General features: G+C 40.6%; 1 protein-coding gene across 15 annotated transcripts in view; it reads right to left on the reverse strand.

Annotated features, from left to right (window-relative positions):
• msi2b (musashi RNA-binding protein 2b) overlaps positions 1–12856 on the reverse strand; it is a 253360-nt gene that overhangs the window by 167970 nt on the left and 72534 nt on the right. For all 15 annotated transcript variants that reach the window (XR_005443102.1, XM_038709125.1, XM_038709130.1 and 12 more), the window contains one exon: positions 6860–6952. Coding sequence is in view for 14 of the 15 variants with exons in the window: in XM_038709125.1 (XP_038565053.1) it covers positions 6860–6952 (93 nt within the window). In the remaining variant the exon portion in view is untranslated. The remainder of the gene's footprint in view (positions 1–6859; positions 6953–12856) is intronic.

Here is a 12856-nt window from a genome sequence, read left to right on the forward strand (position 1 = left end):
CTACAGTGGGGGGTTGTGGAGCACAGACAACTCTATGTTAAGATAAATGTCTGATAAGGATGAAAAAGGTTATTTGGGTTGAAAAGCAGTTTTGCATCCTCTTTAAAAAGCCTATTAGATCAAAGTTGAAATTTGACACCATCACTTTGTTTCTCATTTCGCTGTGACATGCAGGGACACAAGGTCTGTCACTCAGAGACAGGCATCAGCTGCTGTGGACCTCACCTCAAATATGCCTGTCTCTGCAACTCTTAAAACACACACTTGAGCCACAGTAAGGAAATACATTCTATCCATCCATCTATCTATCTGAGAAGGGGGAACTATACATGTTCATGTTAGTTTTAAATCTGTAAAGAAGCTAATTAATCCTATCATTCCTAGTCCACTGCGACGGTAACTAGGGTTGTAATCTTGCATGTTGTTATGGCAGAGTTTTCCATATCCATCCCTCCTTAATGGCGGAAGAGGCAGTCAAAAGTTAACTGAACAGTTTATTGGTTTTGGTAACTATTCCCATTCATGTCCGTGTGCGCATCCAAGGTACGCGATACACAGTCATACTAATGGTATCATACTTTTCCATCTACAGGTGGCGATAATGTGCCAAGATGATCCTGCAATGTACTAGCAAAGACAGGGACAAAGAAGACTGCAAGCTAATAAACCTGAATGTGAACAATGCAGGGTTTAAAATACTTTGCAAATGTTTTATGAGGGAGGAAATGCACCCAATACTCAAAGATACACGCAGTGTTTTTGGTGAATAACACTGAAAGCAAACATAACTTTTGATCATTTAACAACTCAACCCACCCATTTAATTTCATGCCATCACATCAATTTTGAAATATCTTCATAATCTGAGACAATTTCAAGTCAACTAACAAATTCACTATAACAAAACACGTTAAAAGGCAGTTTTTTCAAAGAATACCCCTGGACCTCCCTCACATTCATATTCTACCCCACCTTTCGGGCTCCCACCCTTCATACCATTTATTATTCTCGATTCACACGGTATTTTCCCACACATGATTCCCTAAGGACTAGATTGGAGTTTGACAGGGTGAGGTGGATGTATGGAGGTGGAGGCGTCCACCTCCACACCAGTCTGTTGGTGAGACTGCTGCAAATTACTCATGACACTTCCTCTGATGACATTTTTTCAACCTCTTCCCTGTTGAATGGCATTTGTACCCCCCCCCCCCATCCATCCACCACCAACACCCTACTCCAACACACACACATTAATTCCCCCCTCTATTCGTGTCACAATAGCACAGCAGAGATTGCTGCCTCCTGCTTTCACCTGATTGACCCCTTTGAGCAGGTGCTGGATCTGATCCAATCACAGTCAATCTTCTTTAAACATTTCATTCTTTAAGCAGAACAGGGGCTCAAAATTCCATCATTCAATGACCCGATCAGTCGCCGATAACACAATCAAGCCAATCCTGGCTTATCCCGAGGGAGCCATTTCAGGAGGGACAGCTGGGAGATGAGACTACAGGCCTACAGAAAGGTGTCAATCTCCCCTGATCCACAGCTCTCTTTGTGAGCCGCCTATACTGTGCAGCATCTAGTTGTTGGAGGAGACAGTCTGATAGGTATTTCTAAGGATCAGCAATAGTCAAAAATCTATTTAATCTTTTGTTAAAAGTCTGATCCTTTACCTAAACATTCCATAACCTGCAGAAAACACATTTGCATTAACACACATACACACGTTTGCTCTCTCATACAAAGACACACAACAAAATAATCATGTGAATAGTATAGCTAAATTCTTCAGCGGCCATTTAAAAGCTATTCTATTGGAAATGTTGCTGGGCCACTGGGCAAATAAAGGTCAAGGGGGATATGAAATAGTTTGTCTAACTGGCCCTTTCCCCCAGTGTGTCCCTGCAGCACCGCAGCCGTATCCACATTCATAGCCAATTCATTTATATTGCTCTGCCCTTCTCACTGCTAGTCTCAGTCACTAACTACAAGTGACTGCAATGAGATTGAAGCCTCTGGCTAAATCTCCACTGCAAGGCACATGCTCCATCATTGCTGCTCTGATCACTCCTTATAATCACTGGAACCAGACTATATCCTCAACTGATTGGGTGAGTCGCAGCAGAGAGGAAACAATCACAGAATGTCAGCAGATGATGGACACCGCGACGCCAGAATAGCAGTGGTCACCGTGAGCTACCATGTAAATGGCATGCAAATGTGCACCTGCACTGGCTGAGGAAGTGGAATGAAGGACTGTGGCCTTTTGATTAGGCTCTTTCGCTCATATAAAGTGTATTTTTTCTGCATTAATCATCCCTGTTTGCTATTTCAGCCAATGAACATGAAGCAATTGTGTATTTCGGTTTCGCTTTCCTCAGAGCTCCATCACTTCAATCCAAAGTGCGCTTAATGTGCACCTTCACAGTTTTCAGTTCAAGCCTTCTGTATGTGTTGTCATTTGTATTGTCATTCAACATAAAACGTAACTCTGCAATCAAATAGTTAAGAACAATATCAGTAAGTGTTGGTGATTTGTAATCTATGCACTTTGTAAGGGCAGATACTATAAGCAGCTCAAGACCAAGTTTCTAATGACACAATGTAATTTTACAACATTAAGATAATGCAAAAAGGCACACTTATAATGAAGAAAAGTATCAAATATAACAGATTTTACTTGGATGGAATACCTGAAAACTTCCAATGTCGTTGAGGACTAAGCACTTACGAGGTATGCAAAATTAATTCATACAGTTTTTACAGACGTTCATACAGAGTTATTTTTCTGCCATTTACAGAATCTAAGGGCACGCAAAATGTCAGCCGTGGTATTAGATTACTAAAGCCCCAGAACAAATTTCATGCACTAACCAAGGAATCTTTTTGCTTTTGTAATTTCCACTCATCTGCTTCGTCTCAGTGAAGGTATGAGAGAAGTATGCAGATACCTGGCTTTAGGCCGGTCTCTCCTCTGTGCTCGGACATTGATCTCTTTCCATCATCTAACTCAAGCCAATATCTTTCCAATGTCCTCCAACAGGTGTCCTCACTCTTTTTATTTTTATTTTTTTATAACTTTGAGATCATCGTCTCATCTTAAGACTCGAGGCTCTGCTTTGCTTGTCTAACTCAGTAGTGACGTTTGTGTGTCTACCTTTATCCCTCCTGAGCTCAGTGGCAATGAACTGGTTATGCCGCTCCTCCTCCTCCTCTTGCCATTCAGCTCCACCTCCAGGATCTGGCTCTAGACCAGTGGAGCATGAGAACCAGGACAGCCTGGACATAAAGGGATGATTGTAGCGGCCCAGTGACATGGAAGCAAGTAGCCTCTGATTAAATTAAAAAGTCAGCTTCAGGCTTGCACAGCCAGTGGACAGGAGTGCAGAAACGGAGTCACTGAGCAGGAGTTGTTTCAGCTTAGCCAAATAAGGGCACTATGAGATGCACTCAAAGCCGATTACGATAAACCAATGAGGAAGCATTAGCCACCCCAGCTAATTATGCCTTTAACTGTTGGGAGAGCTCTTTTCATGCAGGGCTCTGCTGGTACGTCACATCCAAATTTATAAGGTGTCATCACACTAACTCCCATTTTTAATCAAGTGCCTGCCTCAGTGGAACATTTTGGGGTGGTGTGTTAACAGGTGTTTCATTTATTAGAAAATAAGAGGGCATTTTATGTAAGAAAAAAAGAATACCTAAGAGATCAACATAACATGCAACACATTCCATATTTCCACATAGCACTGGTGCGGCCAGCTGAAAATAAGTAATTTTACTTTATTAACCCTCAACCTTTACATTATATGAAAACTGCACTTTTGCAGGTGTGTAGATCCTCAGACTAGTACAAAAGTCATGTTTTGCAAGAAACTGAGTCCCTATAAGCATACCTGCTGTTCTTTAGCTGCCCCTGACCTTTGACCTTTGGAAATTATACAGACCTTATGCAAAATGCTATCATCAACCCTTTTCAGTGTTTCAGATATTTCTGAATGTTATGCAAACCAGAGACATATAAAGGCAGAGGCAGGAAGGTAAATACATTACAAAATACTTACAAATGACTGTGTGTACTGCAAACAAAACATAATCAGTTACAAACTGCAACAAACTGTCAACTGTGTGGGCCTATGTATGAACCAATATTGTCTTTTCTTACAATGTATACATCTGAACAATGCACATAATAACAAAAACCGCACACTGGTTCATTTGACGTTATTGCAAGACAGAAACAGCAATAGCCTCCCGTTAAAGAGTCCTTGAATATAAATGGAGGCCAGGAACTGATGATAAGATTGTCTCATTTGGCTTGCAGGGCTAAGGTGCAGTGTGCTGCCTGAAAAAAGAAAAAGAAAAGGACGGCAGGATGTGGCTACTATTAGGCAGGTAATGGGATCCATCTGAGATGCATTAGAATCAGCCAAACAGAACCACACTTCAGTTCTGTTAAAATGACTGTCACAATCACTTCAAATGCACACCTTCAGCATGTACTGTATGGCTCTGGCTGTGGAGGAGCTCCTCTGAAGTTGTGCCAGGCTCGGGCATGTGCTCTTTCCTAATGGTGACGGTTGGGAGAGTGGCAGTGAGACTGATGTGCATGAGAGCTGTCAGCCTCTCCCCATAACAAATGCCACCTCTCCCCCTGACAGAATGGAGACAGAAGGGAGGGACTGAGGTGGGAGGGAGGGGAGGTATGGAGGTTACAGACAGAACCTGTGACCCAATTGTGGCCACACCAGCTGTTTCCCCTCCACTGCCTCCCAACCACTGCCATCTCTGTAGACCACATCCTGCTAATTGGCCTATGCTGGCTAGCGTGTGCGCACACACACACACACACACACACACACACACACTTTTATAAATAATATTGGTGAAATGGCTTGTTCCAAGAGTGGAAAAACATTTGCTGGTGCCTTAAGCTGTAGTTGCGTGATGATTGATAAGTGCTTCAAAATATACTTCCCAGCAATACAAATGACTAGCTGCCCTGCGAGCATGCTGGCTAATGTCCCCCTTGACATGTACATAGGCAGACAGACAGACTGACACACATACTGCCACCAGGATTCTATGGAGGGTAAACTGAATTAATTGGTTTTCCCTTCTGTGGGTAAGTCCTCAGAGTGGTGTGTATATGGCAATAATGTTAGGTTGCAGTGACAGGCAGGTTATTTAATAAATCCTGGGACGTGTAAGGCAGAAAGGAAGGACACACACAAAACAGAGAGAGAACGACACCTCTTTTTGCTCTGTATCTTGTCTGCCATAGCCCACAATATCTACTCTGATTTCCTTTTTGCTGAAGACACTTGCTCATACACATGCACACACACGCACACACAACCCTAATCATGCAACCACACTTAATAGCTGACACACTCACGCATGGCGAGAGCAGTACTGCAGACACATCCAAGCATGCACAAGTAGGCTATAAAAGCACACACAGAAACATGCACAAGATCTTGCTCAATCAGTCTGATTTGTTTGTTTCCTCCTAAGCATTTGAGGATTCCTCAAGGAGGCAAAAAAACTTTGTATAATCAAGTCAATTATGTCATTCAATCAAGTCGAAAATCATTTCGAGCCCTTTCTCAGATCCATTGATTGCAAAGTCGTGCTGAATATTTGCTTGCTGTGTTCTATTGTGCAAATAAGCCATCTTTATTTGGAACGGCAGACCAGGCCATAGAGAGGTCTTTATTGCCACTTCCCCAGATAAAGAGCAAAACAAAATCCTTCACCTTTCCCGCCTTCAGTCAAGGAAATGACACAAGGCTTTACAGGACAGAGCTGGTTGCATATTGTCTCTGAACAAAAAATAACAGTTTCTATTCATTTACAACAGCTCTTTTGTTTCCTTCAGGACATGGTACATTATGTGCCCATGAAAAATCCATCCTCAGTGAAATTGTTTAAGCTCAAGGTCAAGCGCTGATGTTACAGGGACTGTATCGGCTGAAGGTGACCTTGACTGATGTGGAATATGACATGAGGGAAATGGATCTCAGCTCAGTGTGGGGAAATTATCTGTGAATTGCTGCCACTGTATCAAAGCCGGTTTGTGCGTGCACACGCTTGAGAGTGGGGTGTGTGTGTGTGTGTGTGTGTGTGTGTGCGCATGTCCTTGTATGAAATGGCGTGCATATATGCGCTCACTCAGCTGGGGGTATTGGTCAGAAGAACAGCATGCAGAAACTGCTGCAGCAGACAGGAACAAACAGCTGAATATGAGCCTTTGCTAAATGAAATGTGTGTGGGGTTTTTTCAGACCACATTGGAATAGTGTTGCCACAATATTGAAATCCAAACTTCGAATCCCTTATATTTATAGTTATATTTGTTTCTAATGTCATACAATAATAGATGAGAATAAAATCATACTTGGTTTTTGGTTTTTGTTTGGTTGAGCCTGCTGGTTGTCATTGCTTGTTTGCTCTGTAAGCAAAATGCATGTTGTTGACCAGGCATGGTGGGCTATGTGAATCAATCACCATACCTTCAGTTGTTTGCGTGTCACAATACAGATTTATTTGTTTTACTGTCAGGAAAGGAGCCACAAACTGGTGCCGCTGGCTTTATTCAAGGCTCAATTTTTTTTGATTGTGGTAAAGATTGGTGCACTGTCCATGTGATCTTAACCACAGTGACACTGTTAGAGTGACAAGGGGTGCTGTACATTATTTATTCTTTAATAATCAAATGATCAAATTAACATATTTCACATTATCTTAATGATGATAAGAAGTATGTCATTTGTTAAAGTATTCTCATCCAATTGTTCTGGTTATTGTGACAACACTATGCAGGGTAATAATAATAATAAAAAAAACTATCTTACCTTCCCAAACTGTTCAAAATACTGCTTCACGTCCTCCACTACTGTATTGGCTGACAAGCCACCCACAAATATTTTCTTTGTTCTTGTGACCATCTGGAAAGAAAAGGGGCAAAAAGAGAAGATTAGTGATGAGGTTTCAAATGCATTGCACAACACATTTAATGAGCCTTCACAACACACTGAGTGAGCAGCACCTGTGATGGGGTGGATATAAAGGAGTGAGGATACATTGTTGCTAAACAGGAATGAATGGATTCAAAAACATTTTAACTTTAGTATTATAGCAAGGTTTTGTCAGGAAAAAAATACTCTTGAATAAAAAAAGCAGACATGACATTTCAGAATTAAATCCATTTCATCCATAAAAAGTTTCTGTTTATTGTTGCAAAACAAAAATAAAAGCAACAGAAATAATTTATGGACTTTCAAAAACAATTAATGAGCGCTAGAAGATGGAATCAGAGTGCATTAAAGCCTCATTTAGTTTCAAACAGCAAGAATATTAAGGATTATTACCCACGGCATCAAAAAGGGCATGAACATCTGCTGCAGAGAGTACATGCTAAATTTAGGAGGACAGTTTCTCAGGGAAATACAGTAACAATTCAACCACATCAGTGTCAGTGTAAAATCTGTGAGGGACTATTTCTTTTTCGCCCACAATTAAAAATTAACCAGTGAACGTGAATGAAATGGTGCACCAACATTTAACAACAGGCCAAGTCTTATCCTAAATTGAGACCTCTGGAACATCTGGTCAGCATAGGCATTGACTGTCCTTGCTGACACCTAACATTTAACGTGTAAATGAGACTTTTTATGGTTATTGCTATGGCCTGATCTGACTGATGCAGTAAGAGGCTGCTCTAACACCGCGGAGAGAAGGACTTTCACCTCTGCCGGTTTCAGCCGACCTCTCGTAATGGACAGACAAAGGTGATGGCATTGCAAATGATTAGCATGTTTGAAGTTTCCTAGCCTGAGGCCATATCAACACAGTTTATGTCTGATCCACTACTCTTTGTCTTGTTATTGGGAAGCAATAGGACTAATGACGTGGGATATTGATATATAATGATTAAAATTCTTAACTAGTACAATAACAGTCTAAACTAATGGTCTTACAAACTATCTAGCTGACTTGTTCTTGTGCCTGTTTGGCCAATAGGGACAGGATTAGCATACTGTAAGTTTATTGTGATTCCAAAACACCTTTTCCCATATATAATCCTTGCAGTCTCCTATAAAGTGCCAAATCCATGCTACAGATTGAGAATTTGCTGATATGATGCGGCATATAATTATGCTTGATGCACTGCTCTGTAATCTAACAAAACAAGCAAACAAAAAAGGAGCAGAAAAGACAGCAGAGAAAGTCACAGCTCTGATCTCCCTCGGCTCGCCAGAATCAAACAAAAATAAACGATGGGGGCAGGATAAACATGCTCCAGAGATGCATAGCAAACTATCAAACTATCAAGAAGGTTGACAGAGTCTACCTTGATCAAAATGCTGACCGAAACACTTTCGATTTATGAAAGAGGCTTAACACTGAGAAAAAAAGAAGCAACATTCAGCTAGAGCTGAAGTAACCATCTGTCAAGTGCTTTCCAGGTGCACACAGTCTCACAGGCACATAGCCTGCACATATGCACGCAGCCTCCCACACATGGGCCCTGTTGTTTGTTTTTTTATTTTGCTTCTGTGATTTTTCATCTTTTCCTTTTTATATTATATTGTTTTACCACACAATGAAATTAAAACAGCTTTTGTAAAAAGGTTTAAAAAAAGAAAATTGAAGCTTTAATGAATAAAAAAAACCCATTGTAATACATTTTGGTGGTCAAGAGTGAATTAATTAATAGTTAAGTTATAGCTCCAATTTAAAAGTGCACAGTAGGTACTGTAGGTGCTAGCAACTGCAAGATGAACACTTAATCAGAAACTACAAATACTGCCCTGGGGTCATATGTCTCCACCAACCAGGCAAGTTGCAGCCTACATCCATTTCTGTCCAGTTATATAAGTGGTAAATACTCGGAAGGAATTGAATAAAAAGTATTATGTGTATTTTTTGTTAAATTTAATCTATGACTATATTGGTTATACGATTCCAATGAACATACACTGCTGAACTGTTGTGGTATGAAATGTATTGGTTAAACAGGTACACACGTACTTGATTACTATGTAAAGATGGATTCTTATAGAGTAAAGCTACTCAAAACGTGATGCTTTTGTTTTCTCCTGGCATTTTTAGAAGCAAAAGGCACTATACGCATTGTTTGGTCCCAGTCAACGTGTGTGAAATCTGGAATCGCACCACTCATTCTTAAATGGTGGCTAAAAACCCATTTTGAGGTCACAATGACCTTTGAGTCAAACATGTGACCTATTCAGTGTCCAACCGAGTGAAATCTGCTCACAATCTCCCCTTCTGTTCCTGAGTTATGGTGTTCGATAACGGCCAAACAAGGGTTTCCTCAGGACATTATGATGTCACAGTGAAGTTGCCCTTCAACCTATTGGGTAAAAATGTGATCACTTCATCATTGTATCCCAGTAAACATCTGTGTGAAATTATGTCATAATTACCGCATCAATTCCTGAGTTATTGCCAAAAACGTGTCTGTCATGGTCATTTTGAGGTCGCAGCCACTTTGACCTTCAATTCATTATATATGACCAACTGTGAAATATGGTCATCGATTCTTGAGTTATGGCCAAAAACGTTTCTTGTGAGGTCACAGTGACCTCGACCTTCGACAACCAAATTCTAATCAGTTCATCCTTGTGTCCAAGTGGAAGTACTTGCCAAATTTTAAATAAATTCCTTCTATGTGTTCCCGAGATATCGTATTCACAAGAATGGGATAGACAGATGAACAACCTGAAAACATAATGCCTCCGGCCACGACGATCGCAGGCGCGGAGGAATAGAGTTAGTGGTAGATATCGCAAATGTCATTACAAACAGTCCACAAAAAATATCACTGAGCAACAAACAGTGGAGTGGTGTTAAATAGACTTTTCAAGTTCACGTATCACAAACATTTTAGACACACTAACATGGTTCTTGGTGTGATAAATTCAAGTTCACTTTGGTCCACAGTAAAATATGAAGGCATCCACATGACCCCTCAACTTTTCATCTAGCACCACCAACACGTCAACATTTCCACTTCTCCTACAGGACACGATACTCTAAATTAATGACCATATGCCCTTCACCATAACATGGTAAGATAAGCACATTATCATGGCAACTGTCTCCCGTTTTCATTCATCCAACAGTTGTATTACTAGTTGTGCGATGAGCATTAGTTAATGAAGCTGCTTTTTTCCCTTACTTCTTAATGTCTGACTACTACTGGTGGACATGAACCTGCTGGGTTTAGGGTTATACACTGGCCAGGACCAAGCAGCTGCACCATTCTCTCGCCCCCCTTTCCTCTCACCCCCTCCTCCTCCCAACATCATGCCTCAGGCCTCAGAGGTTATCAGCCTTGGATGCTGCCTACGGCAACCCCAAGCCAGACAGCTGCTGATAAACTGGCTGTGCGAGTATTTATCAACATCACTCACTTTTATCATTGCCAATCTAGGTAAGAAAAAATAAACAAGTCAATGTTCATCTCTGCTTGCCTCTCTACATCAGCTGTTTGTCCTGCTTCCCTTCTGGGCCACCCATTCCCCGGTCGTTTTTTGTTCCATCAGGCTGCTAGTTTTCAGCCTTGTCTTTATACTTTGACATGTCTGCCCAATAGCTGATGGGATTGCTTGAGTCCTGGTACAACACAATTACTTCCTCTATTTTTCTCTCCATGGTGAGAGCATTACGCCTTGTAGCTTTATATTGTGTCCCTCTATGCCAATGGCTATATGATACCATTTGGTGCTACCATTATTTGAGATACTAGGAACAAAATGTTAGTAATTGTCTGATCTTTTTGGACGTTTGATGCATTTTAGGTAGTTATGTCCTGACTACTTAAAGAACTGCCTTTTATTTGGTTTCTATGTAAATATGCAGCAAGTGCAACAATACCATGCTGATTAGATGAAATTACTATGGAATTGCATTTAATTTGACACAGATCATTAACATTTTAAAAAAAATGCATTTAACTTGTAATCAAATGTACACACACACACACTACACAATAATAACCACTAGGGAACAGAAAATTCCCTTCACTCCATTTACGCCAACATTAGTTGTAATAATTCGGGCATGGGTATTGTAGTATTTTAAAAGTCTTTTCCAACAACATTTCAATTCAAGCTGACAGATTGAAAAATGGACCACTCTTCAACCCAGTTTTTCCTTTAACCCAATTTTTCAAACATTCAGTTATTTTTGCACATCCCTAAGAGACAGTAAGGGGAGCTATGAATGTGCATGATTGAGTGCATGTGGGCTTACACATGAATGTGTTTCTAATTTCTTGAGTGCGCGAGGCTGTGTGTGCAAAGGGCTTCAACAATTACTGCCCTAGTGCATTACCATGGTAATAGAAGGCAGTCCGCAGATACAAACAGAGAGGCAGACAGAAATGTAAAAAGCTTCTGATGCACTCTTATCGACACCTGTTAGCAGTTTTTAACAATGACAGACAGAACAAAATGACATACCATATACCTCTTGAAAAAGTCATCAAGAAAAGGCTACAGAAGCTATCTCATGATGTCTGTCACTTAATGAAGGCTAGCTCTAAACCATTTTAATATTTCCAGAAGTTAGGAAAAGATTGGTTTAATTTTATGGCTCTTATAAACAGCCATAATGGGAGCTGCACCATCTTGATTTTAATAAAAGCCTACTCTAACAGCCACTCATTTAATAAAACTGATCTCTTGCAGATCTTGAACTCTGTATTTAGTTTGTAAAGTCAGTGCACATTCACAATCTGTTTGTTGGCAAACTGAACATTCAAGCCAAAAATAGCTGTTCCTTCAACACCAAATCACTAGAAAACACTGCTACATAATCAACATTGTAGAGCTGGTGCTGGTTCTTTAACAGCGTGTAAAGAACGTAAGCTATTGTCAGTCTACATGTCATTTAGGCTAAATACTGTCCACAGAGTGCTTAAAACTGACTGCTTTGTCTATACACCTCAACAACAATATCCTACTCCTCGCCTGCAGCGTACACACACAGTGAGACACTTTTGGCAGTTGCTGACATCACAGTAAGTTGCCAGGAAGGATGTGGAGGCTAGCATAGTAGGAACACAATCCTGACACCTAGTAAATCCCCTGAGCTATTTAAATTAATCATATCGATCACAAAGCATTTATATTGCATAAACAGCCAAATTCACCAGTTGGACCAAAGACAGATTTAAATCTCTTCTTACACCCTGCAGTGCTTTGTGGTGCAGTTAAAGGACTTGGGGAATTGCAAAAGGCTGTCTTTATGTGTGCCTGAGTGGGACACCACAGTGCAGGCAATTGTACCTGACATGCCGCAGCCTCATTAAGATGTTAAGTTTGAGGCATGTGCAGTCTAATGCCTAAGTCTAATGTTCATGTTGAATATTCAGGATCCGCCTAATCCTTTTGGTTTGGTGGGCAGGGGGGCCAAGTGTTTAGAAGTGGAACTTAAGACACAAGTGAGGGACAACAATTTGACTATGTCAGTACTGCAAATGGCCATATGTGATATTCGCCTTTTTATCTTAAATCTCTTTAAGATCCAAAGTAACTTTAGGGGTGACTTTTTGGCAAACCTAGATAGACAGAGAAACAAACAGTGGCACAATTCCATGTAAAAACACAGACAAAATCTATGGCTACTTTAATGCACCCCACTGACTTAAGTATGCACTACAAAACTGGTGGCTGCTTTAAGTGCTGAGGAAGCTGAAAAAGATAGGTCTATAGCTAATAATGCAGCATACATTATTACTATTATTTGTGGGAATTTTAGGAGTTGGACCTGTAGCAGCACATAAAATTCAACGAGCCTCTGTGTTGCACCTACAAAAAGCC

Source organism: Micropterus salmoides, unplaced genomic scaffold (assembly GCF_014851395.1).
Source record: "Micropterus salmoides isolate LMB-PRFRI ecotype aquatic unplaced genomic scaffold, ASM1485139v1 Ms_hic_scaffold_9, whole genome shotgun sequence".
NCBI lineage: Eukaryota > Metazoa > Chordata > Actinopteri > Centrarchiformes > Centrarchidae > Micropterus > Micropterus salmoides.